Source organism: Chinchilla lanigera, unplaced genomic scaffold, assembly GCF_000276665.1.
Source record: "Chinchilla lanigera isolate Chin_1 unplaced genomic scaffold, ChiLan1.0 scaffold00068, whole genome shotgun sequence".
NCBI classification, from domain to species: domain Eukaryota; kingdom Metazoa; phylum Chordata; class Mammalia; order Rodentia; family Chinchillidae; genus Chinchilla; species Chinchilla lanigera.
The window spans coordinates 7,262,668-7,286,546 of record NW_004955469.1 but is presented as its reverse complement, the minus strand read 5'-3'; the positions used below and the strand labels follow the sequence as shown (position 1 = coordinate 7,286,546).

General features: G+C 52.6%; 1 protein-coding gene and 1 long non-coding RNA gene across 10 annotated transcripts in view; one reads left to right on the top strand and one right to left on the bottom strand.

Annotated features, from left to right (window-relative positions):
* Positions 1-270, bottom strand: part of LOC102004269 — a 1,359-nt gene extending 1,089 nt beyond the window's left edge. The window contains exon 1 of the long non-coding RNA XR_263434.2: positions 180-270. This is a non-coding gene — a long non-coding RNA (uncharacterized LOC102004269). The remainder of the gene's footprint in view (positions 1-179) is intronic.
* Dnmt3a (DNA (cytosine-5-)-methyltransferase 3 alpha) overlaps positions 1-22,116 on the top strand; it is a 102,629-nt gene extending 80,513 nt beyond the window's left edge. For 5 of the 9 annotated variants that reach the window (XM_013522623.1, XM_013522624.1, XM_005400403.2 and 2 more), the window contains 17 exons: positions 3,332-3,547; positions 3,825-3,983; positions 4,359-4,466; positions 4,720-4,876; positions 5,102-5,251; positions 5,340-5,384; positions 5,837-5,916; positions 6,390-6,502; positions 6,684-6,867; positions 7,077-7,161; positions 9,375-9,520; positions 10,461-10,551; positions 10,728-10,876; positions 11,954-12,039; positions 14,274-14,343; positions 14,956-15,074; positions 15,941-22,116. In XM_013522623.1, coding sequence (XP_013378077.1) covers positions 3,332-3,547; positions 3,825-3,983; positions 4,359-4,466; positions 4,720-4,876; positions 5,102-5,251; positions 5,340-5,384; positions 5,837-5,916; positions 6,390-6,502; positions 6,684-6,867; positions 7,077-7,161; positions 9,375-9,520; positions 10,461-10,551; positions 10,728-10,876; positions 11,954-12,039; positions 14,274-14,343; positions 14,956-15,074; positions 15,941-16,082 — 2,100 coding nt within the window. In that variant the 3' untranslated portion in view covers positions 16,083-22,116. Of the gene's footprint in view, positions 1-121; positions 244-416; positions 515-907; positions 1,005-3,331; positions 3,548-3,824; positions 3,984-4,358; positions 4,467-4,719; positions 4,877-5,101; positions 5,252-5,339; positions 5,385-5,836; positions 5,917-6,389; positions 6,503-6,683; positions 6,868-7,076; positions 7,162-9,374; positions 9,521-10,460; positions 10,552-10,727; positions 10,877-11,953; positions 12,040-14,273; positions 14,344-14,955; positions 15,075-15,940 lie in introns of those variants that run through there. The other 4 variants (XM_005400405.2, XM_005400406.2, XM_005400407.2 and 1 more) reach the window with 4 other exon arrangements.
* The last annotated feature ends 1,763 nt before the right edge of the window (positions 22,117-23,879 follow it).

Genomic DNA, 23,879 nt, shown 5'->3' with positions numbered 1-23,879 from the left:
GGCCGGCCCCCTCCCCCGGCCCGCGCGCAGCCAACCAGGCCCTCCAGCGGGGCCCACGTGACCTGGAGTTCTAGACAAAGAACTGTTCCCTCCCCCCCAGCGCCCCCTCCCCCTCTCTGGCCCCCTCCGCCCCCAGCCCCTTCGCCCCCTTCCCCTCCCCCAGCCGGGCAGCTACTTACAGAGCTTCAGGGCCGGGGCTCACACCTGAGCCGGACCGCAGAGGGGCTGCACCTGGCCTTATGGGTAGGTTCCTGGACGGAGCCCTGGGGAGACTGGGGGCGGGGAGGCGGCCGGGCCGGTGGGAGGATCCCGGCAGCCCTCAGTGTTTGAAAAGAGTCAAGTATGCCTCCCTGGCCCGCAGCAGCTGCAGCCGCCCCGGCCCGCCTGAGTTCTGAAGATGCTGATTTAGTGCCGTCCCACCCAGGGCTACTCAGGAGCCCCGAGGCCCCACTCCTCACTGGGCTCCAGTGACACCCGGCGCGCTCAGGGGACAGGAAGAGCAACCCCGGCAGTGGTAACTGCAGGCTGGGGAGCAGGCGGCCTGCTGAGGGCAGCTGGCGACGAGGAGTCGGGCTGAAAGCGGTCTGGGCTGAGCTGCTGCAGATGGGCCCCTGGCAGTTAGTTCCCCGTTGACCTGTGTGTTCCCGGCTGGGGGACGGTGAGGTCCTCAGAGCTCTGCCTGCTTGCGCCTCTTGAGAGAGACGGCTTTCTCCCTTTCGAGTTCCTGGGAGCCGCTGGGCAGGCAGTCAGAAAGAAGTGGTAGGGTGGGAGGGAGCAGTATGACCCCGACAGGGCCGTGGGGTCAGCCCGGTGCCCTGTGACACCGGGATAGCCCAAGGCCGCGTGGGCTCGTGGGCAGTGGCGCTCTGACCTCTGACCTTTGGGATGGGAGTTACAGAGGGAGGGGGAGGTGGACCGCTGCCTGAGGAGATGGAACTGGACGAGAAGGCTGTCTTCAGTGGAGTTACCAGTGGCTTTCCCAGGCTGGACAAACTCCTGGCCAAGTGGCTTCCTTGAGCTGGTGGTAGTGGGGGAGGGTGTAATGTCCCTGGTGGACCCTCGCCTGTCTCGCAGCCCCTCTAAGGGAGAGGAGCCATCAGCCCCACTGCGAGAGTCCCGAGTTTAACCCTTCCTTGGCCCATTGTTTGCCTGGGGAGAAGGGTAGGGATGGTGAAGGGGAAAGGACTCCTCCGACGGCCAGGCCAACTCTTCTATGGCGGGCCCACCCCTTACTCCCCCCTTCTTGTCTGCCCCTGCCCCTCTTCCCCTTTCCTCTGGCCTCCTGCTACTCATCGCCTCGTGCCGCCCAGTCCTGGTGGCCCCATCCTCTGCCAGCCCTACCCGTGCTGGGTGCACGTTCTCCTGCACCAAGTGGGTTGGGGATGCGGAGCAGCTATCAGCAGTGGCATCTGACAGGCTGGGGGAAGTTGTGGAGGAAGAATTTTCAGGAACTGCTGTGGAGGGGTGAAGAGAGACAAAGGGGCTGTGGGGGAGTAATGAGGGTGGTGGCAGGCACGACTCCTCTCTAGATCTGGGGGCTGGGGAGGAGCTGTGCCCTCCTGCCCTGTGCCACCCCCTGCACACCGTGCACTGGCTGAGGGATCTTGCCAGGCCTGCACGCAGGCTCTTTGGGGCATCCAAGGCAGCAGCCTCGTGTAATTCAGTTATCCCTGCCTGGAGTTGGAAGCAGGCATGGTGCAAGGGAGCAGACAGCAAGGCAGGGATTTATCTATGCATGGAACTGGTGCAGCTAGTGATCCCAGGAGAGGAGCTGGCGCACCGGAGAAGGGAACCCCCTCCCCCAGAGGCAGAGCCTGGTGCATGTCTTGAGGGAGGAGATGATAGCTGATTGATAGAAGGAAGGAAAGGGCAAAGTCCTGACCAGGTGAGGGTGAGGCTGGGGAGCACCGAGCAGTTGCTCTGCATTCTTTCACCACCACCAGCTCATTTTCCCAAGTGTTTGTGGGCTGGGGCAAAGGATGCTTTATCCCATTTTAGAATTTGTTGAGTCAGAGAAAGTGCTAGGGTAATCACCACAAGAAACAAATCTGGTTTGTTGCCAGGAGGAAAAGTTTTGAAGGTTGAGTGAAATTAAGTGAATCTCTGTCAATACAGTAGCTGGGACCTTTGGACTTGGGATCATTGATAGGGTTTGGGAGAATCCTTGATGCATATGATGTCAGATTCTGAAACAGGTCGGGAAAGGTGACCAGAAATCTGCAGTTCAAATGCTCCTTTAGGTTGAGCAACTTCAAAGAGAATGGACTTGTTCTGTCAGCTGCTAAGGTGCCTGGCTAAAACGGGACTATAGATATTCTGACTTCAGTTTAGAGCTCTTTTTTTACACAATCAGTTGCTTTCTGAACCTTTTTTTTTTTTTTTTTTAAATATTGAGGATTTCCATTTGTAGCTCAAAACTCTTACAGAAAGTTGTTTGTTAGAAGGCACGTTGAATAGGATTTGGAGGGGCTGGGGATGTATCTCAATGATAGAGCATGTGCTTAGACTGGAGGGCCTGGGTTCCATGGGTCCTGGGGCAGGTTGGACATATGATCATATGGACTCAAAGACAAGTGTGATACAGTGAAAGGATGCAGAGTGTCAGTGGGAGAATGGTTGGGGTTTGGCTTATTAATTTGCTGATAGGATGGCAGAGAGTGCCTGTTCTGCGTGCTCAGCAGATAACTGAGTGACCAGATGGATGTACAGATTTTGAAAGGTGCACGCAGAAGGTAACAGCGCACAGCATGTCCTCTGGAGCCCCTGAGCACTTGGAATGGTGGGAGCAGGCAGGCTCTTGTGGAACTTTCTGTGATGTTGGAGGCAGGTGTAGGAGATGTGCATGTTAAATCAGTTGATATCACAGCATTAGGATTGTGGTCTGGAAACTAGGAAGAGGACTGATTGGCGGAGAAAATGATGGAGAAAAAAATGAGCCTCCTCCCCTCTTGATTGGGAAGAGTGAGAGGCAGGAGCCAATACCTATGTCTGAACAATGGTGCCGTGATTAATATTCGAGTGGAATTCTTTCCAGATCGGAGGGTGGGCAGCTGATGTTTCTAGCAGGGTATGGAAGATTAGGCCGGGGAGGGAGGGTTCCCTAAGAGGCAAAAAAGGTGGCTGAAATGGATCCATGTGTTTTGCTTTCACCTGCGAGCCTCAGCTGTTTCCCTTTCTGTGGCAGGCCAGTTGGGTTGATGAGGGAAGAACTGTTCTCCCTGGCCCTTTACCTCCCCCATGTCACCACCTGCAGACCACACCTGGGTGGGGAACAGCCCCTGAGTCTTGCTAACGTCCAAAGTGTCAAGGGGATTGTTCCTTGTTCCCCCAGGCTGAGAAGAAAGCCAAGGTAATTGCCGTAATGAATGCTGTGGAAGAAAACCAGGGGTCTGGGGACTCACAGAAGGTGGAGGAGGCCAGCCCTCCTGCCGTGCAGCAGCCCACTGACCCCGCATCCCCCACTGTGGCCACCACGCCTGAGCCTGTGGGGGCTGATGCTGGGGACAAGAATGCCACCAAAGCAGCTGATGATGAGCCAGAATATGAGGTGAGCGGCTTGCTTCTTCACCAGCCTTGTCTGGCTCTTTCCCAGGCCCTCCACTGCCAGCTCCTCCTGTCCTGCTCTCCATCTCCCACTGGCCGCTCGCTCTCTACCTGACCCTGGGCCTCTTCATCTCCCTGACTTTGCTGTCTCCCTCCATTCACGTGGAGTTCTCGCCTGGCTGTCGCATCCCCAGAGGCTCGGGCTGGGGTTGCCAAGGGGGGACCAGGGTGGCAGGGTCTCGTGACCATCATGTAATGATTTCTGCTCCTTGGGGCTCCAGGACGGCCGGGGCTTTGGCATTGGGGAGCTGGTGTGGGGGAAACTGCGGGGCTTCTCCTGGTGGCCAGGCCGCATTGTGTCTTGGTGGATGACGGGCCGGAGCCGAGCAGCTGAAGGCACCCGCTGGGTCATGTGGTTTGGAGACGGCAAGTTCTCCGTGGTAAGTTGTGGGTTTGCCCACAGGCATGGAGCGGGTGGGGAGGGAGCCTGGCGTTACAGTAGTAGGTGTGGGCTCTGCTCATGCTCATGTATGTGCTGAGCGGAGGAAGCCTCAAGGTTAGCTTATAACCCCAGCTCAGACTCAGGCCCTACAGCCTGTTAGCTGCCAAGGGCCCTTCCTTTTGCAGGAATTCCTTTCCCATGCCTCAGGCCTTCCTACTTTTGGTCTGGTATCCCCCCTTGTCTTGATTATCAGTGCTTCCCATTCTCTGAGGGCCCAAATTGACTCCTAGTGTTCCTGACCCCTGACAACTGGGAGACTGGGTTGGGGCCTGAGTGGGAGGAGGAGCACACATGCTGACTGGTCCTCCCCCAGGTGTGTGTTGAGAAGCTGATGCCACTGAGCTCCTTCTGCAGCGCGTTCCACCAGGCTACCTACAACAAGCAGCCCATGTACCGCAAGGCGATCTATGAAGTGCTGCAGGTGAGTGTGCCCGCCCCCTGGGAGCTCAGAAGAAAGGGATAAGCCCTGGGGCCATCAGGAGGTCCGGAGGCTGGAGGCCCTTGGGGAGAGACTCCTTTCCTCCCCACTGTCATCACCCTCTCTGCACCCTGGCTCCTCAGACATCTTCTGTCACCCCCTGCCACTCCCCACCTTGGCTGCTCTCAGTCAGGCCTGTTGCCACTCCACCTGCCTCCAGCCTCCCCTGACCCCTGCTCCCACGTGTTGCCCCCAGGTGGCCAGCAGCCGTGCAGGGAAGCTCTTCCCAGCTTGCCATGACAGTGACGAGAGTGACACTGCTAAGGCTGTGGAAGTGCAGAACAAGCAGATGATTGAATGGGCCCTCGGAGGGTTCCAGCCCTCTGGCCCCAAGGGCCTAGAGCCACCAGAAGGTAAATGCAGGTCCCAACCAAATCTCTTGGGACTCGCCCTGGGCTTCAGATGGTGCTGTTCTGGGACTCCGGCATAATCTGTCCCCTATTAGCTTCCTGCTACCCAGGCTCTGGGAGGCAGAACTGGGCGGGGACTAGGTGCACCCTGCTGTAGGTAGTGCAGAAAGGGAGCCGGGGTTCTGTGTTTGCCTGCAACTGACCTGTTCACTTGCTTTCCTGGTGCAGAGGAGAAGAATCCCTACAAGGAAGTTTACACAGACATGTGGGTTGAGCCTGAGGCCGCTGCATATGCGCCACCTCCTCCAGCCAAAAAGCCGCGAAAGAGCACAACAGAGAAGCCCAAGGTTAAGGAGATTATTGATGAACGCACAAGAGGTAGGTGGCCTGCTCTGGAGAGTGACTTCATACATCCTGCTGGCCAGGCCTGGACCGCCTCCTAATGCACCCTCCCCCCCCACCACAGAGCGGCTGGTGTACGAGGTGCGGCAGAAGTGCCGGAACATTGAGGGTGAGTTGGTCACGTGAGCTTGGGGTGCTCCAGCACAGGCAGGAGAATCTGGCTCCTCCTCCTTGTAGGATTAGCATAGGGTCTTAGGACATTAAAATACCGTAGGCCCAGGGCCCTAAGCACTAAGTGCCTGGGCCTTTCTGCATACCCTCCTCTCTCAGCCTGTACCATGCACCATCTGTTTTCCTAGTGTACAATTTTGCTTTCCTGTCAGTGTCAAGGACTGGCCTTTGGGGGTTGAGGACTGTCCCAGGGATACCTGCAGAGCACCCAGTTGGGGCCCTGTTCTCACAAGTGGGTTTCTGTCATCGTGTTGCGCTCAAAAACAGGCTTTTGAGGTTGGGGCCATGGTACACCCTCCCAGACTTGCTGCCTGCCTCTTTGGCTGCTGCTTTGACGTCCGCTTTCTCTGGGGCTCTGGCGATGCTCACTATAGTCATGCTTCTTTGCAGACATTTGCATCTCATGTGGGAGCCTCAATGTTACCCTGGAGCATCCGCTATTCATTGGTGGAATGTGCCAGAACTGCAAGGTAGGGACACCCGCTACAGAGCTGATCCCTTCCCCAGCTCGGGAAGATACCTGGTGAGAGTGATATGGGCCTGCCTGTTACTTTGGAAGCAGAGCCCTAGCTGAGTGAACCCTCAGGCTCCAAGCTTTTGGCTTACTGTGTTCTAGAAGATCCTCCCAAGCCTCTTGTAGGCCCTTGCTGTGGGTGGGGGCAGGGGCAGGCCTCACAGCAATACAGACTAACGGGAGGGTGGGAATCAGAGGTGGGCTCAGAACAGGCTGACTGCGAGGCAAATTGCCACGCCCTAAGGACCCCCAGAATGAAAGAGGTGATGGGCAGCTCCTTTCTCAGATCTGGGGTTTGGGCTGAGCCTAGATGGTAGGGTATGTCTCCAGGGCTATGTCAAGGTGCCACCGGGCTGGTTTAGAGCCCACCCCTACCTTGGCTGGTCTGGGCCGTGCCTGGCGATTTCTGACCCTCTGTCCCCTGCCTAGAACTGCTTTCTGGAGTGTGCGTACCAGTATGATGACGATGGCTACCAGTCCTACTGCACCATCTGCTGCGGGGGACGTGAGGTGCTCATGTGTGGGAACAACAACTGCTGCAGGTAAGGGCCCGGCCCGGGTGCCTGGCACTCTGCCCTCCTTGCACCCTGCCCTCCTCCTTGCTTGGGACCTAGATTCTCCCCACCCCACTGCACCAGCCAGGTGCTGAGCTGAGCGCGGCCACTCCAGGCTCACTCTTTCTTGGCCTCCCAGACCAGGCTTGCTCACTGAGCCCCTTTGCAGGTGCTTTTGCGTGGAGTGCGTGGATCTCTTGGTGGGTCCAGGGGCTGCCCAAGCAGCCATCAAGGAAGACCCCTGGAACTGCTACATGTGCGGGCACAAGGGCACCTACGGGCTGCTGCGGCGGCGGGAAGATTGGCCGTCTCGGCTCCAGATGTTCTTTGCCAATAACCATGACCAGGAATTTGTGAGTGCTGGGCCTTAGGGCGTGGTCTCCCACACTTGGCTGAGACTCAGCCCGAGTAAGAACACATCAGGGAGTCGTGGGGCCTGAGCCTTGTATGGGCTGCAGTCTAGAAGTCTAGAAGCTTTCTCCGTGGGCTGGGAGGGCTAGCCCAGGGCGGGATCTGGAGGCCGCTCCTGCACATTACCTGACCAGCTGTGCTCCCTGCTTAGGACCCTCCGAAGGTTTATCCACCTGTCCCAGCTGAGAAGAGGAAGCCCATCAGGGTGCTGTCTCTCTTTGATGGAATCGCTACTGGTGAGTGACATGGACCCCAAGAGTACTGGCCTCTTTCTACTTGGACAAGGGAGCTCTGTGTGTGTGCGCATGCGCACACGCACATACGTGCACACACATGCGACTCTGGCAAAACAAAATGATTGTCAACATCACAATAAAATATATCCTAAAGAGGAAAGTTTCATAGCCAGGTGTGGTTGCTACATCTGTAATCCCAGCAACTCAGAAGGATGAGGCAGGAGGATCACTAGCTAGTTCAAACCAGCCTGAGCAACTTAGTGAGACTCTGTCTGGGTGAAACTAAGAAGCTAGGGCTGGGCATGGTGGCATACACCTATATTCTGCGCACTGGGGAGGCTAGGCAGGAGGACCTGCCTGGAGTATATAGTGAGTTCAGGCCCAGCCTCAACTGCATAGTGAGACCCTGTCTTATAAAAAGCAAAGGGGAGGTGATGGTAGGGATGTAGTTTTGTGGTAGAGTGCTTGCCTAGCATACACAAGGCCCTATGTTCAATCCCCAGTGCTAAAGAAAAAGAAGCTTTCATGTTACTTGAAAAGTTATGCAGTTTGTGGACATAAGATTTGGGGCGAGTGAGGGGGTGGGTTGTAAAAGAAGACTGGTAAACCCGTCTTTGCAATGCAGATTTTCCTTAAGGGAGATTCTGCAATGGGACAGCAGCAGGAGGGGTTAACAAACTTTTCATAATCTTCAAAGGACAGACTTGGTGACCAAAACATATACAGTTGTGTTGTGTTTTGATTGTAAACCAGATAATATAAAAAAGACTAAGTCTAGTGAGTCTATAATTAACATTTTGGTGAGTGTCCCTTTAGGATTCTTTCTGTGTGTTTGTGTATTTATATAATGGTATGTCTGTAGATAAATTAAACAAGATAGTAAATGCATACTCTTTTGTAATTTGCCTTGTTATTTATTATGAGTACTTCTCATGTCAACCAGTACAGAGTTACATTCCTTTTTAAGTGCTACACAGAATTCCCTGAGTCTCATAATTTAACTAACCCCCTATTAAGTTATTTCCTGTTTTTTCACTATTGTAAGCAGTGCTGTGACAAGTGTTCCTTTAAATACATATTATACATTTAAATTTATATATGTAATACATGAGGTCCTGGGTTCAGAGGTATAAGTACATGTTTATATACTTAAACTATTATTTCCTTAGGAAAAGCTGGGTCACTGTGTAGGCTCGGTGTGGCTCTTGACATTGCTGGAAAGCCTTCCTGAGAGGTTACACTGATGGGTGTGTGTATAGTCCCCCTCTGTCATCTCCCCAGGCTGAGAGCCTCTCGGGTCTTACGAACAGAATTGCTGTCTATAGAACTTGGGTCTTCATCTGACCACAGGGAGGTACTGGCAGTCTTGAGTCCAGGGACCTTGGCCAAAGGGCGAGATGTGGGTGGCACCCCAGCTAGATGTTTGTCTTTTACTGTTCTCAGGCCCCTGCTGATGTCCTGTAAATTTAGAAAGTTCACGTGCAGCTTTGGTTTCCCATGCAGGACCTTTGAAGCTTTCTGAAATCATGTCATACCCATGAGGGTGTAGAAGTTCCTTGAGGCGAAAAGTTCCTTGGCTCCTGTCAGGAGCTGTAGAAATGGTACCACTGTCCCTCATTTCTCCTAAAGTCTTCCAGCCTGTTCTTACTGTTTTCCTTGCCTCAGGCAGCAGCACTAATCTCTAATAGAGGGGTCATGGTAAGAGGTCACCTCCGAAAGATGTGTAATGCACAAGACTGAAGACCTCCAGAGGAGAGGGTGATGATTCCAGAGAGCTGCTGGGCAGGGTGGGAAAAGGATGAAACTTTTTTATTTTTAGAAGCAGATGGCACTCAGTTGAGGCTTGAAGGTTCCAGCAAGAGGTGATGGAGGGTGTGGAGGGACCAAGGGACCAAGGGGCAGGTGTAGAAACTATACAGATAGGCCGCCCGAAAGGCAGTGGCTGTTCTCCCCCAAACCACCTACTGTCTGGTCAGTCTTTCCTGCTTTCACTACCGTCCAGGTAGGCCAAACTAGGTCTGAACCAGAACCACAAAGCTCTGGCCACTGATACTCCAGTTTGGGGAAGAAAGAATTTCAGGCCCCTTCCTGGGCACAGTAGAGTTTGGACTGCAGCTGACCCCTTATGTCTAGCTGGCCGGAGGGCTCACCTGCTAAGACCAGGTACCAGGGCGGTGGCCCCAGGTGACAGTGCTCTCTGCTGGCTGGCACAGGGCTCCTGGTGCTGAAGGACCTGGGCATCCAGGTGGACCGCTACATTGCCTCAGAGGTGTGTGAGGACTCCATTACAGTGGGCATGGTGCGGCACCAGGGGAAGATCATGTACGTCGGGGACGTCCGCAGCGTCACGCAGAAGCATGTACGTCAGTGCTGCGGGATGCACCCCGCCTTCTCTTCCCCTGCACCCTGCACACTCGGCTCCTTGAGGCCGCCCTGCCCTCCTTCCCATTCTGTTCACTTGCTATTTTATTCATCACCCTCCCCTCAGCTTCTCTCTCTCTTTATCTTCCATTTTTCTTCTTTAACTTGCAAGGATAATAGGCAGGTTAACAATAGGAATTTGGGCTGGGCACAGTGGTACACACCTGTGATCCCAGCTACTTGGGACACTGAGGCAGAGGGATTGCTAGTTCAAGGCCAGCTGGGCAATTTAGCAAGATCCTGTCTCAAAAACAGCTGGGGATAAAGCTCAGTGATCAAAGTGCCTCTGGGTTTGATCCCCAGTGTACTATGAGGGGGCTGGGGGGTGAGGGCCTACCTTAGCAGTAGATACTTGCGTAGCAGTTATGAGGCCAGTTTTGACCCTCAGTAGTGCCAAAAAAGGGAGACTTGGGAACTTGGGAACAGTTTGGGTCTCCATCTGCTCTCTGGGCTGCTCTCAGGGCCCTTTGTGGTAGAGTGCTGTGGACTGGAGAGGTTCCTGCACTCCCAGTGCTTTTGGCAAATGGCTTTACCTGCTGCTGTTGGGGGAGCTCTGGTGGGGTCTTGCCTTGGGTCCTCGGCCCTTCAAGATTTCCGGGCCTAGCTTGAATCCTGAGGATACTCACATGGCCCAGATGCCCCACCCACGGCGCTCAGTGTGAGTGCCACCTGGAGCACCTTCCCACCGAGTGGCTACTGGTCCTGCTTGGCTCATCCTGGGTTCCCTGCTGGCCTCAGGCATGGTCCAGTTTGTGCTTCCTCAACTGTTTAGGAGCTGAGTCCGGAGGGCCTCCGTGACTGCCATGTTCACAGCTCAGTTTTGTCCTCTGCCTGTGTCTCTGGACAGCAGGCCCATCATAGTACCTTTATCCTCCCAGATCCAGGAGTGGGGCCCATTCGATCTGGTGATTGGGGGCAGTCCCTGCAATGACCTCTCCATCGTCAACCCTGCTCGAAAGGGACTCTACGGTAGGTCTTGTCCTCACCCTTTGCCCCCTGTGCTGGTGCTTCTGCACTTGGGTTCCCTCCTTGGGTGTTTCTGCCCTGGGACAGCTGCTCCCATGACCCTGTCTTCCCTTGCCCTCCCCATACCACTGTCTGATGCAGACAGCTCCAGCTGATGACTTTCTCTTCCGACCTCTCAGAGGGCACTGGCCGGCTCTTCTTTGAGTTCTACCGCCTCCTGCATGATGCCCGGCCCAAGGAGGGAGATGACCGCCCCTTCTTCTGGCTCTTTGAGAATGTGGTGGCCATGGGCGTTAGTGACAAGAGGGACATCTCACGATTTCTCGAGGTATAGCCAGCAACCTTGGTTTGGCTGGCCAGCTCACTAATGGCTTATACCTTGAAGTGCTGCTTCCTTCCTGTCTCATCTGCATTGTGGAGCTGGGCACTGGGGACTTCTGCCTTGCAAGGGACCTGTGTGGGTTGTTCAGGGCTTCCCAAGTAGAGTGGGAGGAGCTAGTGTTAGAAGCCACCAGAAATACAAGTGCTCTCCTCTGTGAGTGTGAGGTGGTACCCAGTGTCTTTCCATAGGGTGAGGTGCCAGGATGGGGGATTGGGATGGGGAGTCTGTGTGATTGGATGGGCATTCTATGTAATACTACTCTAGAGGGCACCTTTAAGATGCCACATTCAATTTTCTCTGACCAGACTGGCCTGTGATAGAGGCTTTATGGCTGGTACCTAGAAGAATACATCCTTATCCCAATTTATATCCCCTGACATGAGTCCCAGTTCAGTTCTTAGGCAAGTGTGAGCCATGCACAAAGGATTTCTGCTGCCAGAGGCATTCTTGGGTGGACCACTGAGTCTTGGGCTCAGTAACACCTCAGGCCTGTTGTGTGATTTTAAATGTGAGTGGGCATCTGTTTGGCTTAGAATCTGGACAGTGTGCACACCCAGGCTCACTGAAGCCTGGTCTGTCTGATGAGTGGATGGTCTGAAACAGTGTCCAGTATGGTAGCCATTGGCCATGTGTAGCTGTTTACATGAAAAATCCACTCAGTCCTGTTGGCCTTGTTTCAAATACAGTGTGACCACCTGTAGCTAGTAGATTGGTGGCTACAGCAAGGAACAGTGCCCACAGACAAGAATTCCTGTCCATGCAGAAAGTTCATTGGACATTGTCATTGGACAGTGCTGGTCTGGAATGTTCTGTGAGAGCACGTGTATGTGGCACGGTTAGGTGTTCGTGTGTGTGACTAGGGTTAATTCCAGCTTTTCCCAGGGGCTTCAGGCTATCCCAGTATGTGGCTGCTTGAAAGAAAAGTGCCAGCCTTTGAAGGCTTTAGGTTCTCAACCAGCAGAATCACTGAGTGCTAGTTAATGTACTCCTTTGCTCATCTTTAAACTGTCTCCTGTTTTATAGTCCAACCCTGTGATGATTGATGCCAAAGAAGTGTCAGCTGCACACAGGGCCCGCTACTTCTGGGGTAACCTTCCTGGTATGAACAGGTTGGTGAGCGCTCCAAGGCTGGTGGGTGGGTGCTATGGGTGGTATCTACAGATAGGATGGCACAGAGGGGGGACACTGAGGGACCTTCCTGGGTTGGCCTCCTTTGTTCAATGCCTGCTGGTCTTCTATGCTTTTTATTCCTCGAGAAAGAAGAGGAAGCAGGGCACGGAAAATATTTGCCGTAAGAAACCAGCAACTGGTGGTCTAAACGGGACTTTCAAAGTTGCATTCTTAGCTGGCCACAGTGGTGCACACCTGTAATCGCAGCTGTGTGGGAGCCTGAAGTGGGAAGATCACAAGCTGGAGGCCAGCCTGGGCACCTTGTGAGACCTTGTCTCAAAATAAAAAGGCTGGGATGTAGCTCAGTGTTGGAGTACTGACCTAGTATGCATGAGTCCCAGGGTTCAATCCCCAGAACCACAAAAAAAAACTGTATTTTTTTTTTTTTTTTTTTTTTTTTTTGCACAAGAGAAGCCTGTGCTTTGGAGTTTGAGCTGCCTCTCCTGCCTCAGTGTGTCCGGAGCCAGGAGCCAGCTGGTTCTTAGACTCTCCTGAGGGACAACCTGCAGGGCAGGGGTGTGGGAAAGGTGTGGCACCTAGGAGAGGAACTCAGAAGCCGTAGCATCTAAGTTTGAGGGTTCTGCTTATTCTCTTTCCTACTGCGTTGGCTTTGTGTCCTTTGTTGGAAGGAAAGGACTTTCTTCACATAAATCATATAGGTAAAGATCTTAATATCAAGGACTAAAGAAAATGTTTTATTCTTTTGGGTGTAATAATTGCCTGATAGAAAGGCCTTTGGAGAAAGGGATTTTTCTGGAGTTGCAGTTAGGAAGCACAGAACCACCTGATCCGGAGACCCATTATGGAGGATTGTATTTTCCAGTATGGATTTTAAACTTTCTTGGTATACATACCTGTAATGGAAAGCGTCTTGTAACTTGGCTTCAGTCATCTACTCATTGCCATTCACATGGGCTTGGAGGGCCTTTCCCATCCCATCCCTTTCTGTCTTTTGCAAGAGCTTGTTGAGCCTGTCTTTTGCAAGGAGATACACTTGCTCAGTCCAGTGGTTGTTTCTGGTTTTTTGGTGGGAGTGTAGACTGCTACAACCACTATGGAAATCAGTGTGGAAATTCCTCAAAAAACTAGGATTAGAGGTCCCATTCAGTCCAGTGTTTCTATGGAGCTTCTAATTCAGTGTCCCGTGACAGATCATGGTCCAGTAGGACTGACCATGATATTGCCACCCACTTGTTCCAACCCTAAAGTACAAGGATTCTAAAGCTCTAGAAATAGCAGTGGGATCATGTGGGGCCAAGTAGGTATTACGTACAAGTAGACTGCAGTCAAGGAGGTGTCTATTGTGACCACCGGCCCAGGTCCCCACGCTGAGATCTGGAGTGCCGTGGAAACCTGCATTAAATATGCCTCAGTGTCACAACAGTCAGTGAGCTTCAGCTGTCTGGCCTGCTCCCTGAGTATCACAGAACTTGAATCCTTGGGTTGACTTTGCAGAACTTCAGTCTTTAACTGTTTGTGTACAAAGTATATATCCCAATGGACTCCGTCCAGTGTATACACTCATGAATCATCGCCGCACATCAAGGTAGAATCATATGTGCTGGCGAACGCCTCTAATCCCAGCACTCACTGAGGCAGAAGGGTTGCCACAAGTTCCAAACCAGCATGGGCTACATAGTGAGTTCAAAGCCAGCCTCAAAAAAACAACAAAACAAAACAAAAAACCCCTTCAAGATAGAGAATATTCTCTCAACCTAAAAGTTTGCTTTGTTGTGAGACAAAATAGCATATTCAAAAGTAACCAATTTTTAAAAATTGTGCTCTTGCTGGGTATGGGGTTCCCAGGTGCACATCTGTTCCCAGCACTCAAAGGACCAAGGCAGGAGGGTTGTGAGTTGCAGGCCAGCCCGAACTACCTAATGAAACCTTGTCCCAGAATTTAACAAAAGTGGACTTTTTCTCCCTGTTCTGGGCAGGCCCCATCTGCCTTTTGGTAGTTTGAGACCACTTTTGAATTTGCCTGAATTGGTAGTGTCTGACCAATGTGTCCATGAATGGCTGCAGTGTGTGTGATATTTTGGGGGCGTTTGCAGAGGGTTCTAACCTATATGCATATCCTTGGGAGTCAGGTGGCTGCTAGAGGTGAGCACCCTTGGGGCACCTTCTTGCTGCTCCCCAGGTTTCTGCTGTCATATTGTCTTCTACTTTGTAGGCCATTGGCATCCACTGTGAATGATAAGCTGGAGCTGCAGGAGTGTCTGGAACATGGCAGAATAGCCAAGGTCAGCCCCACACCCAGGACCTCTGCAGGGAACAGGAAGAGGGCAGAGCGCAGGATGAGGTGGAGCAATCAGGGTGGTGTTCTGCCTGCACCTCAGGGCCCATGGACCCAGACAGCATAAAGAATGCAACTTAGGGCATGGTCCAGGGCTGCAACCTTGGGGCCTTCCTTCCCCTGGGAAGTCACTGCTGAAGAGTCCTTACCAAGGTTCTGGGTCCTGCTGTGGCCTTTAAAACATATTTTTGACCAAAACTCACAGCAAGAGTCATCAGCAGGGGGTGTCTCCTAGGATGTAGATTTCTCTCTGGGGAAATCTGTGTAAATATACAGGGCTTTAGGCTCTATGCTCGCACGTGCCAGGATTCAGGACTGTTGACCCACAGTGCAGCTTGGAGTGTGGGACTGAGCCTTTGGAAGATTAAGGAAGTGTAGTGGCCAGAGCTGCCACCTCTCAAGCTTGACTAGCTAGATTGGACCAGGATGGCCAGGTGACCTCAGGTTGGGAAGAGAAGCAGGACAAGAGGGACGGGGAGGCTCAGCGTGCGAACCCAGTGTGCCATGACCCAGCCCCAGCTGGGGGTGTGCTCATCGCTCTCTTCTCTTCATGTTCTAGTTCAGCAAAGTGAGGACCATTACTACTAGGTCAAACTCCATAAAGCAGGGCAAAGACCAGCATTTCCCCGTCTTCATGAATGAGAAAGAGGACATCTTATGGTGCACTGAAATGGAAAGGTACCTGCATTTACACTGGGATGGTGTACAGTGTGTCCTGACTGCTTTGCTTTCAGGGGGAGGGGTTCCCATCCTGCCTTCCAGGCTTACGTTGTCCACAAATCCAAGCATTCCTCAGTATGGCAGAGCCGTCAGGGAGGACTCTTGCTTGGCCAGGTCCTTGCGTAGTTTACAGCTGGTCCTCAATCAAGAGTCTAGGAGTCCCTTGCTGGTGCCTGGGCTGCCAGGGCTTCCCTGATGCCTCCCATAGTATTTTAGGAGGCTGCAGCAGTAAGTAGGGGTGGGCCACACGGCCTCTGTACCCGTATTGTGCGCAAACTGGACTCAAGGGCTGGTTCAGCTCCTGGTTATATATAATTAGGGTTTAGCCAGACAAAAAGACCATTTACACAAACAACCAGAGCAAACAGGAAATCCTTGAACTTGTGAAGCCAGACAAGAGTTCAGCTCTTTTGGTGCTCTTCTGTGCTGGAGTGACTTGGAGAGGAATGTACATGCTTTGCATTCAGGCTCGAGCTATCCAACGTGGATCTAGACCTCGCTTGCAGGGGAACTGTAGAGCTTTGTCGGAGAGGCATTTTAGAGGCCTTTTTACAAACACTGTCTTTGTTTCTGCTGTGCGTGAGTCTTGAGGCAGGGATTATGATAACTACCTTGAGATCCACAGAGATCCGCACATGGCCTGGACGCTAGCAGGGATCCAGGCTAGTGTTGATGTGGAGGGCGGAGGATGCGGAGCAGCCCCGCCTCAGGAGCGTGGGTGTGGATGGTGCTCAGCTGGGTCCTAGTCGCCCACACCTGCCGTGTGGTCAGGTGGCTTCGGGGCAGCCTGCGCTTACCCTGCCCTTTCCACTCTTGTCCCCCAGGGTGTTTGGCTTCCCTGTCCACTATACCGACGTCTCCAACATGAGCCGCTTGGCGAGGCAGAGACTGCTGGGCCGGTCCTGGAGCGTGCCAGTCATCCGCCACCTCTTCGCTCCACTGAAGGAATATTTTGCTTGTGTGTAAGGGACGTGGGGGCAAACTGAGGTAGTGACACAAAGTTAAACAAACAAACAAAAAAACACAAAACACAATAAAACACCAAGAACATGAGGATGGAGAGAAGTATCAGCACCCAGAAGAGAAAAAGGAATTTAAAACAAAAACCACAGAGGTGGAAATACCGGAGGGCTTTGCCTTGCGAAAAGGGTTGGACATCATCTCCTGATTTTTCAATGTTAATCTTCAGTCCTATTTAAAAAGCAAAACCAAGCCCCCTTCCTTCTCCCCTTTTTGGGTCAAACCTTTTGTTTTCTTCTCTTTCAGAGGGGTTTTCTGTTTGTTTGGGTTTTTGTTTCTTGCTGTGACTGAAACAAGAGCGTTATTGCAGCAGAAATCAGTAACAAAAAAATAGTAACGATACCTAGCAGAGGAAAGGCCAGAGAGATGAGAAAAGGAAATTCTATAGAAATCTATATATTGGGTATTTTTCTTTTTACTATATATCTTTTTGTTGTTGTCTCTAGCCTGATCAGATAGGAGCACAAGCAGGGGCAGAAAATTAGACACTCGGTGGCCGAACTTCCTCCCGCCTCCGAGCTGTCCTACCAGCACCATTCCTGGTCATGCAAACAGAACCCAACTAGCAGCAGGGAGACGAGATCACCACACAAGATACTTTTCTACAGTATTTCAGGTGCCTACCACACAGGAAACCTTGAAGAAAACCAGTTTCTAGAAGCCGCTGTTACCTCTTGTTTACAGTTTATATATATATGATAGATATGAGATATATATATAAAAGGTACTGTTAACTACTGTACAACCTGACTTCATAATGGTGCTTTAAAACAGCGAGATGAGTAAAAACATCAGCTTCCATCTGGCCTTATGTGCAAAGGGTTTTAACCAAGGATGGGGAAAGGGATTGAGCTTGAAGACGGCTTACTGTCTGGTGGGGTTTCCCCCTTGGTTTTTAACAAGCTAAAGGAGAGGAATTGAGTTGCATTCCCCGCTTCTCTCCGCCAGAAAGGGGGCTCAGGCGAGGCGGTCAGGACCTGAGAAGCTGAGCGTGGGGTCCAGATGGGCTCACGCAGTAACCGTAGAAATCTTTCTAGAAGGAGGCTCCCTTTGGCAAGGTGGCAGGGTGAGGAGTCTTCCTTCCCGATTTCTCACGTTAGCAGAGTCGAGGGCTCCTTGTGGTGGGATCAGAAATAATCCAGAGTGTGGGAAAGTGAGTTACAAACCCCACCTGGAGCAAATAAAAAAACATACAAAACGTACTGGTGCTTTCCTGTCTAAGTCGCCTTTTGTGTGTTCTTTTATGAGGCCCCATGATCCTCCCCTCTGTGCACAAGGCGGCTCTGGGCCCCTGGAATGTGATGTTTTTGGTCATCTCCAAAGGCTGCAGTTTTATACTGGGAGGCTGATGACACCTTTTATTATAATTATTCTTATGGTTCTGGTTATAATTGTTTGTTTTAAGATTTTCTTTAAGAAAACAAAAGCCCAACACCCTTCCCTTTAGGTTTCAAACCAAGGTGCGGGGAGCAGGGTGCTTCTAAGGCAGTAGTGGCTCTGGTGCCCTGGTTCCTACCCCTCGGGCCAGGTGGGCCACTGGGTGGCGCAGAGACAAGCTGGGTGGCCAGGGAGTCCCCAAGGCCCGCCCTCCGGCTGGTCACTCTTCTCTTCTACTTCCCCTCCTCGTGATCAGGTGTGTCAGGGCTGGAGAGAGGCTTGGGCAGCCTCTCTCCTTGTGTGTGTGGTTGGAGTGGTGTGTGTTTATTTTCTAGTGTTTGGTCTGATGATAGCTGTGCTCTTACCTTGAGTCAGCAGCACCTGGGGCCCCATGTGCTCGCACTTTGTTCTGCTTCCCACCGGGGCCGGCAGCCCGGCAGCCCGGTGTTGGCGGTGGGGAGGGATGGCGCTGTTGCTCTGGGGTGAGAGTCCAACAGGCGGAGCTTGCCTGGATGGATGGGGTGTAGATATGTGGCATATAGAGATATATATTTTATAATGGGAGGGGGGGCGGCACCTCCTGGGACCGGCAGAACTGGGAGGTGTGCCATCAAGCACATGGTCCCAAGTCTGCATCCCTAGAAAGATGGGGCCTATGATGATAGGCGCTATATAAATACATAGATAGGGTTATGTATAAGAAATATTCCACAGTGGGCATGGGGGGACCGGGCTCAGCACTGAGCCCGTGTCCCTGTCGCAGACAGAAGCCCCACACCAGTCAGTCAGTTCTCACACACGCACAGGAACTTGCTTCTATTTGGACGCATAGCAAGTGCACTCACACACACCAGGGAGCCCCAGGCTCTTCTCCCCAGGATTCAGGACTTTGTGGAGTCAGCCCGCAGCTCTTTACCTCTGTTGCCCTGATTGCAGGCAGACTGTCGATCTCAGAAGTTGCTAGGTGCTGAAGGCAGGAAAAGGAGGTTTGATCGAGCAGGTGCTTCCTTGAGCAGGTCGTGTTCTAATCCCCTTTGCCCCTGGTGATGTCAAAGATTCTTCTGTTAGCAACCTGTGATACTGACCTGCGACTCCAGGCACCGGTAAAGTCAGCCCTCCACTCCCCCTACCTATTCACCCAACCAAAATCAAATTGACATCTCTGTCTGTCTGGGCTGTGGGGCTTCCATTGGGAAAGAAAAAAAAGACAAAAATGGGACTAAAGCTCACCTCTGAATAAAGCAAATTCGTAACAAAGCAAAACAGGCTTTGACCCCCTTGCTCATCGCTCAGGACTAAGTGCATGGCTGGTGGTTTGTCTTGCTCCTCTCTGGGGTCTGTAGTCCTGGCCCCACTCTGCTGGTTTCCTCCATAGGCGGAGTTGAAGATAACACCTACTTGCTGCCTGCCACTTTCCTGATGTGGCAGCTGTGACTAGGCCCCCTGGGACTGGAGCTGCTAGGAGAGGGGAGACCTCCCCTCATTGGAGTCCTGTGCTAAGTGTGCTGGTCCATCCCCTCTTGCCCCAGGAGGGCTTTGTTCTAACCTGGAGTCCACCAGCACCACTCCAGGAGGACTGCGGGGAGGACGGCTGCTTCCAGCAGTCCAAGGTGCTCCCTCCCCCGCTGGCCAGCGCCAAGGTCTTCCCTGCTCCCAGTGACAGGACAGTGGGCCTTCCTCTTCCAGAGCTCTGGCTCTCCTGAGCCTCTGTCCCCTGCTTATGTGAAGGAATTAGCTTTTTCCCAGTGGCCCTAGCCCCACTTTAGCTGGGGCTGGTGCTCCCCCTGGGGGTTGGTGTGGGGACTCAGGAAGGCTTTGGTAGCCAAAGATGTGACAAGCCCAGCGTGGGCCGGCCAGCTCGCTTCGAGAGTGGGTGCTGGGCACGGAGGCACCATGGTGGCTGACTACCTACCACCTGCTCCTCTCACTCTAGTGACTCCCAGAATGGATCCCATTTAGGGGGAGGAGTTAATCACCAGCTTTTCTTCCAGCCCAACCTGTGGGCTTGGTCTCAGTAAAACTTGGTAGTACGTAGAGGAGGACTCAGACTATGCCATCTTGGCCAGGCTGCATTGCTCTTCATCCTTGTCAGGGGACTTCTGGGTACTTTTCGAAGGGGAGCTGTGCCTCGTTAGCTGACGTAAGATCATGGGAGGGGTAGGCAGGCTCGCTGGGCTTGCTATAGGTGAGGCAGGGCAGAGGCAGTGCAGTGGGACTCACCAGGAAAGTGGGGAGAAGCTAGGAGGATGCCCTGTGGGGCTTCCTTTCCAAAGAGTAGGGCTGTTCTCCCCTGCACCTCAGCCCTGGGGACCAAGGGGGACATCTTCCTGCAGGTGCCAAGTGGAACATGGTGCCAAAGACCCACGGCCCTTCCTGGGCGAGGTAGCTGGTGCTAGAGCCGGGGTCTCAGGGCCTTGGCCTCCTGCCGGAGGAGGTGCTCGCTCCACCCCAGCAGGGCGTCAGGCTGGCTGGTGCTAACCCCTTCCCCGTGGGACTGACTGGCACACTGAGCTGGGGGCCTACCAGTGAGGGTCAGGGGCCTTTCATCTGTCTTTTTCTCCACCCCAGAGCCTCCCTGCTATTGAACATCCTGCCAGAAAGCAGACTTCCCCAAAAAGCTTTCCAGCAGACCTGGGCATGGTTGGTTGGCAAAGAGGCCTGTTTGGTTTTTGTGAGTGGCCAGGGTGTGAAGTGGACAGGCAGACCCAGTGTGAAGGAAGGCTGGCCGGCCCGAGGGCCTGGCTGCTCCAGTCACTCCGCACCCCCATCTCCAGCACCCAGAGGTCTGGAACAGGAATCGAGCTGAGGCATCTGGGAGATGGTCTTACAGGAAAGTAATCATTAGTTTTCCTGGTTTTGACTGTAAAAATGAAATCATAGAGGAGCTCTTGACTTCCTGTTGCTGCTGTACGTGCTGCAGGGTTGTGCTAGTGTGTGCAGAGCTGTCCTGTCCCGGGAGCCCGCTCGCTGGGGTGCGTGCCCTGAATAGTGCTTGGTCTAGTCAGGGAACATAGAGCCACCTTGCTGGTGAGAGCTGAGTTTCCGGGCAGGCCCACTTTTTGGTGCGGGGAGATGAGGGAGCTGAGTTTGTCATCAGACCTTGCTCTTGTCTGCCTGTACCCCATGCTGTGACTAGAGGGTAACATCCATTGTCCCCTTGGCAGGAAGCAGCTGAAGCCTGCCCCCCACCCCAGGCTGGAGAAGGTATTACAAAGCGATGGCTTGCAGGCACAGCGGCTCTTCTGGTCCGGCCTTGTGCCGGGGTTGGGAAGACCCAGCAGGAAAGGGCGTAGGTTGGCTCAGAGGATGAACTCCAGGTTGCAGGGTGTGCTTTGGCATCTTCACGTTTTGGTAAAGGAAAGCTGGGGTCTTTGGAAGTGTGGACCTCATAGCTGTGGGTTTCAGAGACCCAGTTTAAGGCGACCCTCTGGTTGGGGACCTGTCTCTGACCCCAGGCAGTGGAGTTGGCAGGAGAAACAAGCAGGTGAGCACACAGAGGAGAAGGGCAGAAGGCCCTTTGCTCATGGGGACTTGCTAACTTCCGGAGAGGCCCCTGGACTCCCGAAATTCTGGAAACTGGAAAACTCCTGGGACTCGCTCCTCCAAACCCCAGCCTGGCAGCCTCCAGCCTGTGCCTGCGGCCATGAGCAGTGGTCTAAAGCATCACCATAGTCCCATTTCACGTACAGACCGATTTGGTTGTACAGCCCTAGAATTCAACAGACAACAAAAATGCTGAAATCCCTTAGAATATGCAGAGGGAGGAGGTGACTCAACAAGGTGCTAAAACATTTTATTAAAAATATATATTGTTAAATTAAGTCTGCTGTCTGGACAATGACTGTTTGTTTTGTTTTCTTGTAGTGGAGTTTAAAAGAGACTATTATTTTACTCTGATATATTATTATTAAAAAGGCATTTTAACTTTGTACTTGAAAACTAAGTGAGCGATTTCACGTGTTTTAGCTGAGGCATTGAAGTAGCGGGTGCTTACTTATTTGTGGGAAATCATGTATTCATACTGAAGAATAAACTCCGTAGCTGATTTGGTAATAACTTTTACTGTTACAGACGATTGCGCTTTGACCCCGGTGGCAGAGCACTTTTACTCCACATTCCACGCAGCTAAATGCAGGACCTCCCGGACTCTCCCCCGGCCCCAGCCTTCCTCCTTTTTCTTCAGTTCCTGTTTCCTTTTTCCTTTCTTTCTTTTTTGTTTGTTTTTCCTGATTCCAGCATCCTTTCACCACTGTATTTTTTTTTAGGGTTGCTTCTCTATTTATTGACAATAATAATGTACATTTCACAGTCTGGTTTCCGGGATGCCTGGCGCTGCACGGGGCTCTGCGGGGCCCTGCCGTGGCCGCCTGGTGTTCTGTTGTATCTCTGTGTACGTGATGCTCGTGACATAGCTGTTTATGAAATAATTAAAGAGGTCAATGCATACAGCAGATGTAGAAAGTCTGTCAGTTCCGCCTTCATCACATTTTTTTTTGTGCCCAGAAGAATATAATAAAGCTCCTTTCTAATGTACTTGTGCTGGAGAACACTTGAATAAATGGACTGTTTTTGTGCAAAAAGAAAAACGGAAAAAGCACCATAATAATGTCCTTTTGTCTTGCGTCTCATTTGCCCTGACGTGACTGTCGCTCCAGAAGGCTTAAGTACCTCGCGGGGAGGCGCGGGCGGGGCGCAGGCGCCGGGACGCGGGTGCCCCTCGCCCCGCAGAGGTGAGGTACCCTGAGTCACGGTTGCTGGGAAGGCAAAGTCTGGCCAAGGTGGAACGATAGGGGTGTTGGGCGCAGAGTAGGAAGAAGAGTCTGCCGGTGGCTGGGAAGCTCCTGATCAGCAGGCACCGCTGCTCTTGCAACGGGTTCCGCCAGCAAACCGAGGAGTGGCCAGGGAGGCCGACGGTCTGGACGCGAGCGACCTGGAAGGAGCAATGCCGGTGTCTGGCAGGAGCAAACATTGGGAGATGTTTGTAGATACTGACCAGCAGCCTGCAGGGCCCAGACTGACCCGGTGAGTGGCGGGGGAGGCTGCTTCCCACTTAGCGAAGGCAGGCCCTTCCCACCTCTGGCCACGGTGCAGGGCACACTGGTGCAGGGCACACCGGTGTGCAGGGAAGGTGCTGGCCAGCACCCGCGGTCTCCTGACCCACGTCTGGGCTTCTCGGATGCCCGGGCCACCTCAGCACTATCTTCCAGGCGGCCGGGGCCTTGTGAACTGTAAACCCCTGCAAACACGTGACTCTTTGTTCTTGTGATTCTGCTTACGATCACTAACTTCCTGTCCCCGCCTGTGCGGATGGCAGTCTGAGCACGTGTGAGGCCTGGGACCTCAGCAGTGTCTCCTCAGTGCCCAGGAGGCCCAGCCTTGGCTTCTGCTCCTAGGACAGGGCTGCTTGAGGGTTCTTTCCTGCCCCGACCTGGTGGGAGGTTTAGGACATCAGCACCCCATGGGCGGGTGTTCAAGAATATGATAAAGGGATGTGCCTGTAATCCCAACGCTTGGGAGGCTGAGGCAGGAGGATCTCTAAAAATTCAAGGCCAGCCAGGGCTACACAGTGAGTTCAAGACCAACCTGAACTACATAGCGAGACCCTGTCTCAAAGACCAAAAGAAAAAAAAAAGTGATAAAGGGAAAGTTGGAAGAAAAGGGGAAACACAACTAAGACTTTTTCATGGACACTTCCCACCCCCCACACAAAGTTGTAAGTGTGTATTTACTCTTACTCTGTCCTTTTTTCACTATTGATATAGAATCTTTTTTCAAATGGCTGCGTGACATTTTCTTGTTGAATGTTTCTATTTATACATTTATTTCAGCTATAAATGGAGTTTCAATAAACATCTTTATGGTTTTGACTCTTCCCCCTACATTTTGTATTTTTTTCTTGAAATAGATTCCCAGAAATGAGACTAATAGGAGCAAAATAGACAGATTTGTTTTCGTTCCTGACATTTGCTGCACAGCATCCTGGAAGCCAGCAGATAGGTGGTGTCTCTTCAGCCCTGAGGGTTCTCTGTTTAGAAAGAAAGAAACCTAGGGCTGGGGATAGAGCTCAGCGGCACAAGTGCCTGCCTGGCAAGCGCAAGATCCTGAGTTCAATTCCCGGTACCAAAAAAGAAAAAGAAAGAAAGAGAGAGAGAGAGAAAGAAAGAAAGAAAAAAGAAAGAAAGAAAGAAAAAAAAAAAAAAGAAGAAAGTAACCCAGTCTTTAGCTTCCCCAGTTCAGAATTGCTTTGGCTTAGTCAGGCTCCTGTTGCTGGGACAGAATACCCAAGACCACACGATTTATAAAGAAAAGAGGTTTGTTGGTCCTGGTTCTGGAGGCTGGATCCAGGATCAGCTACATCTGCTGAGA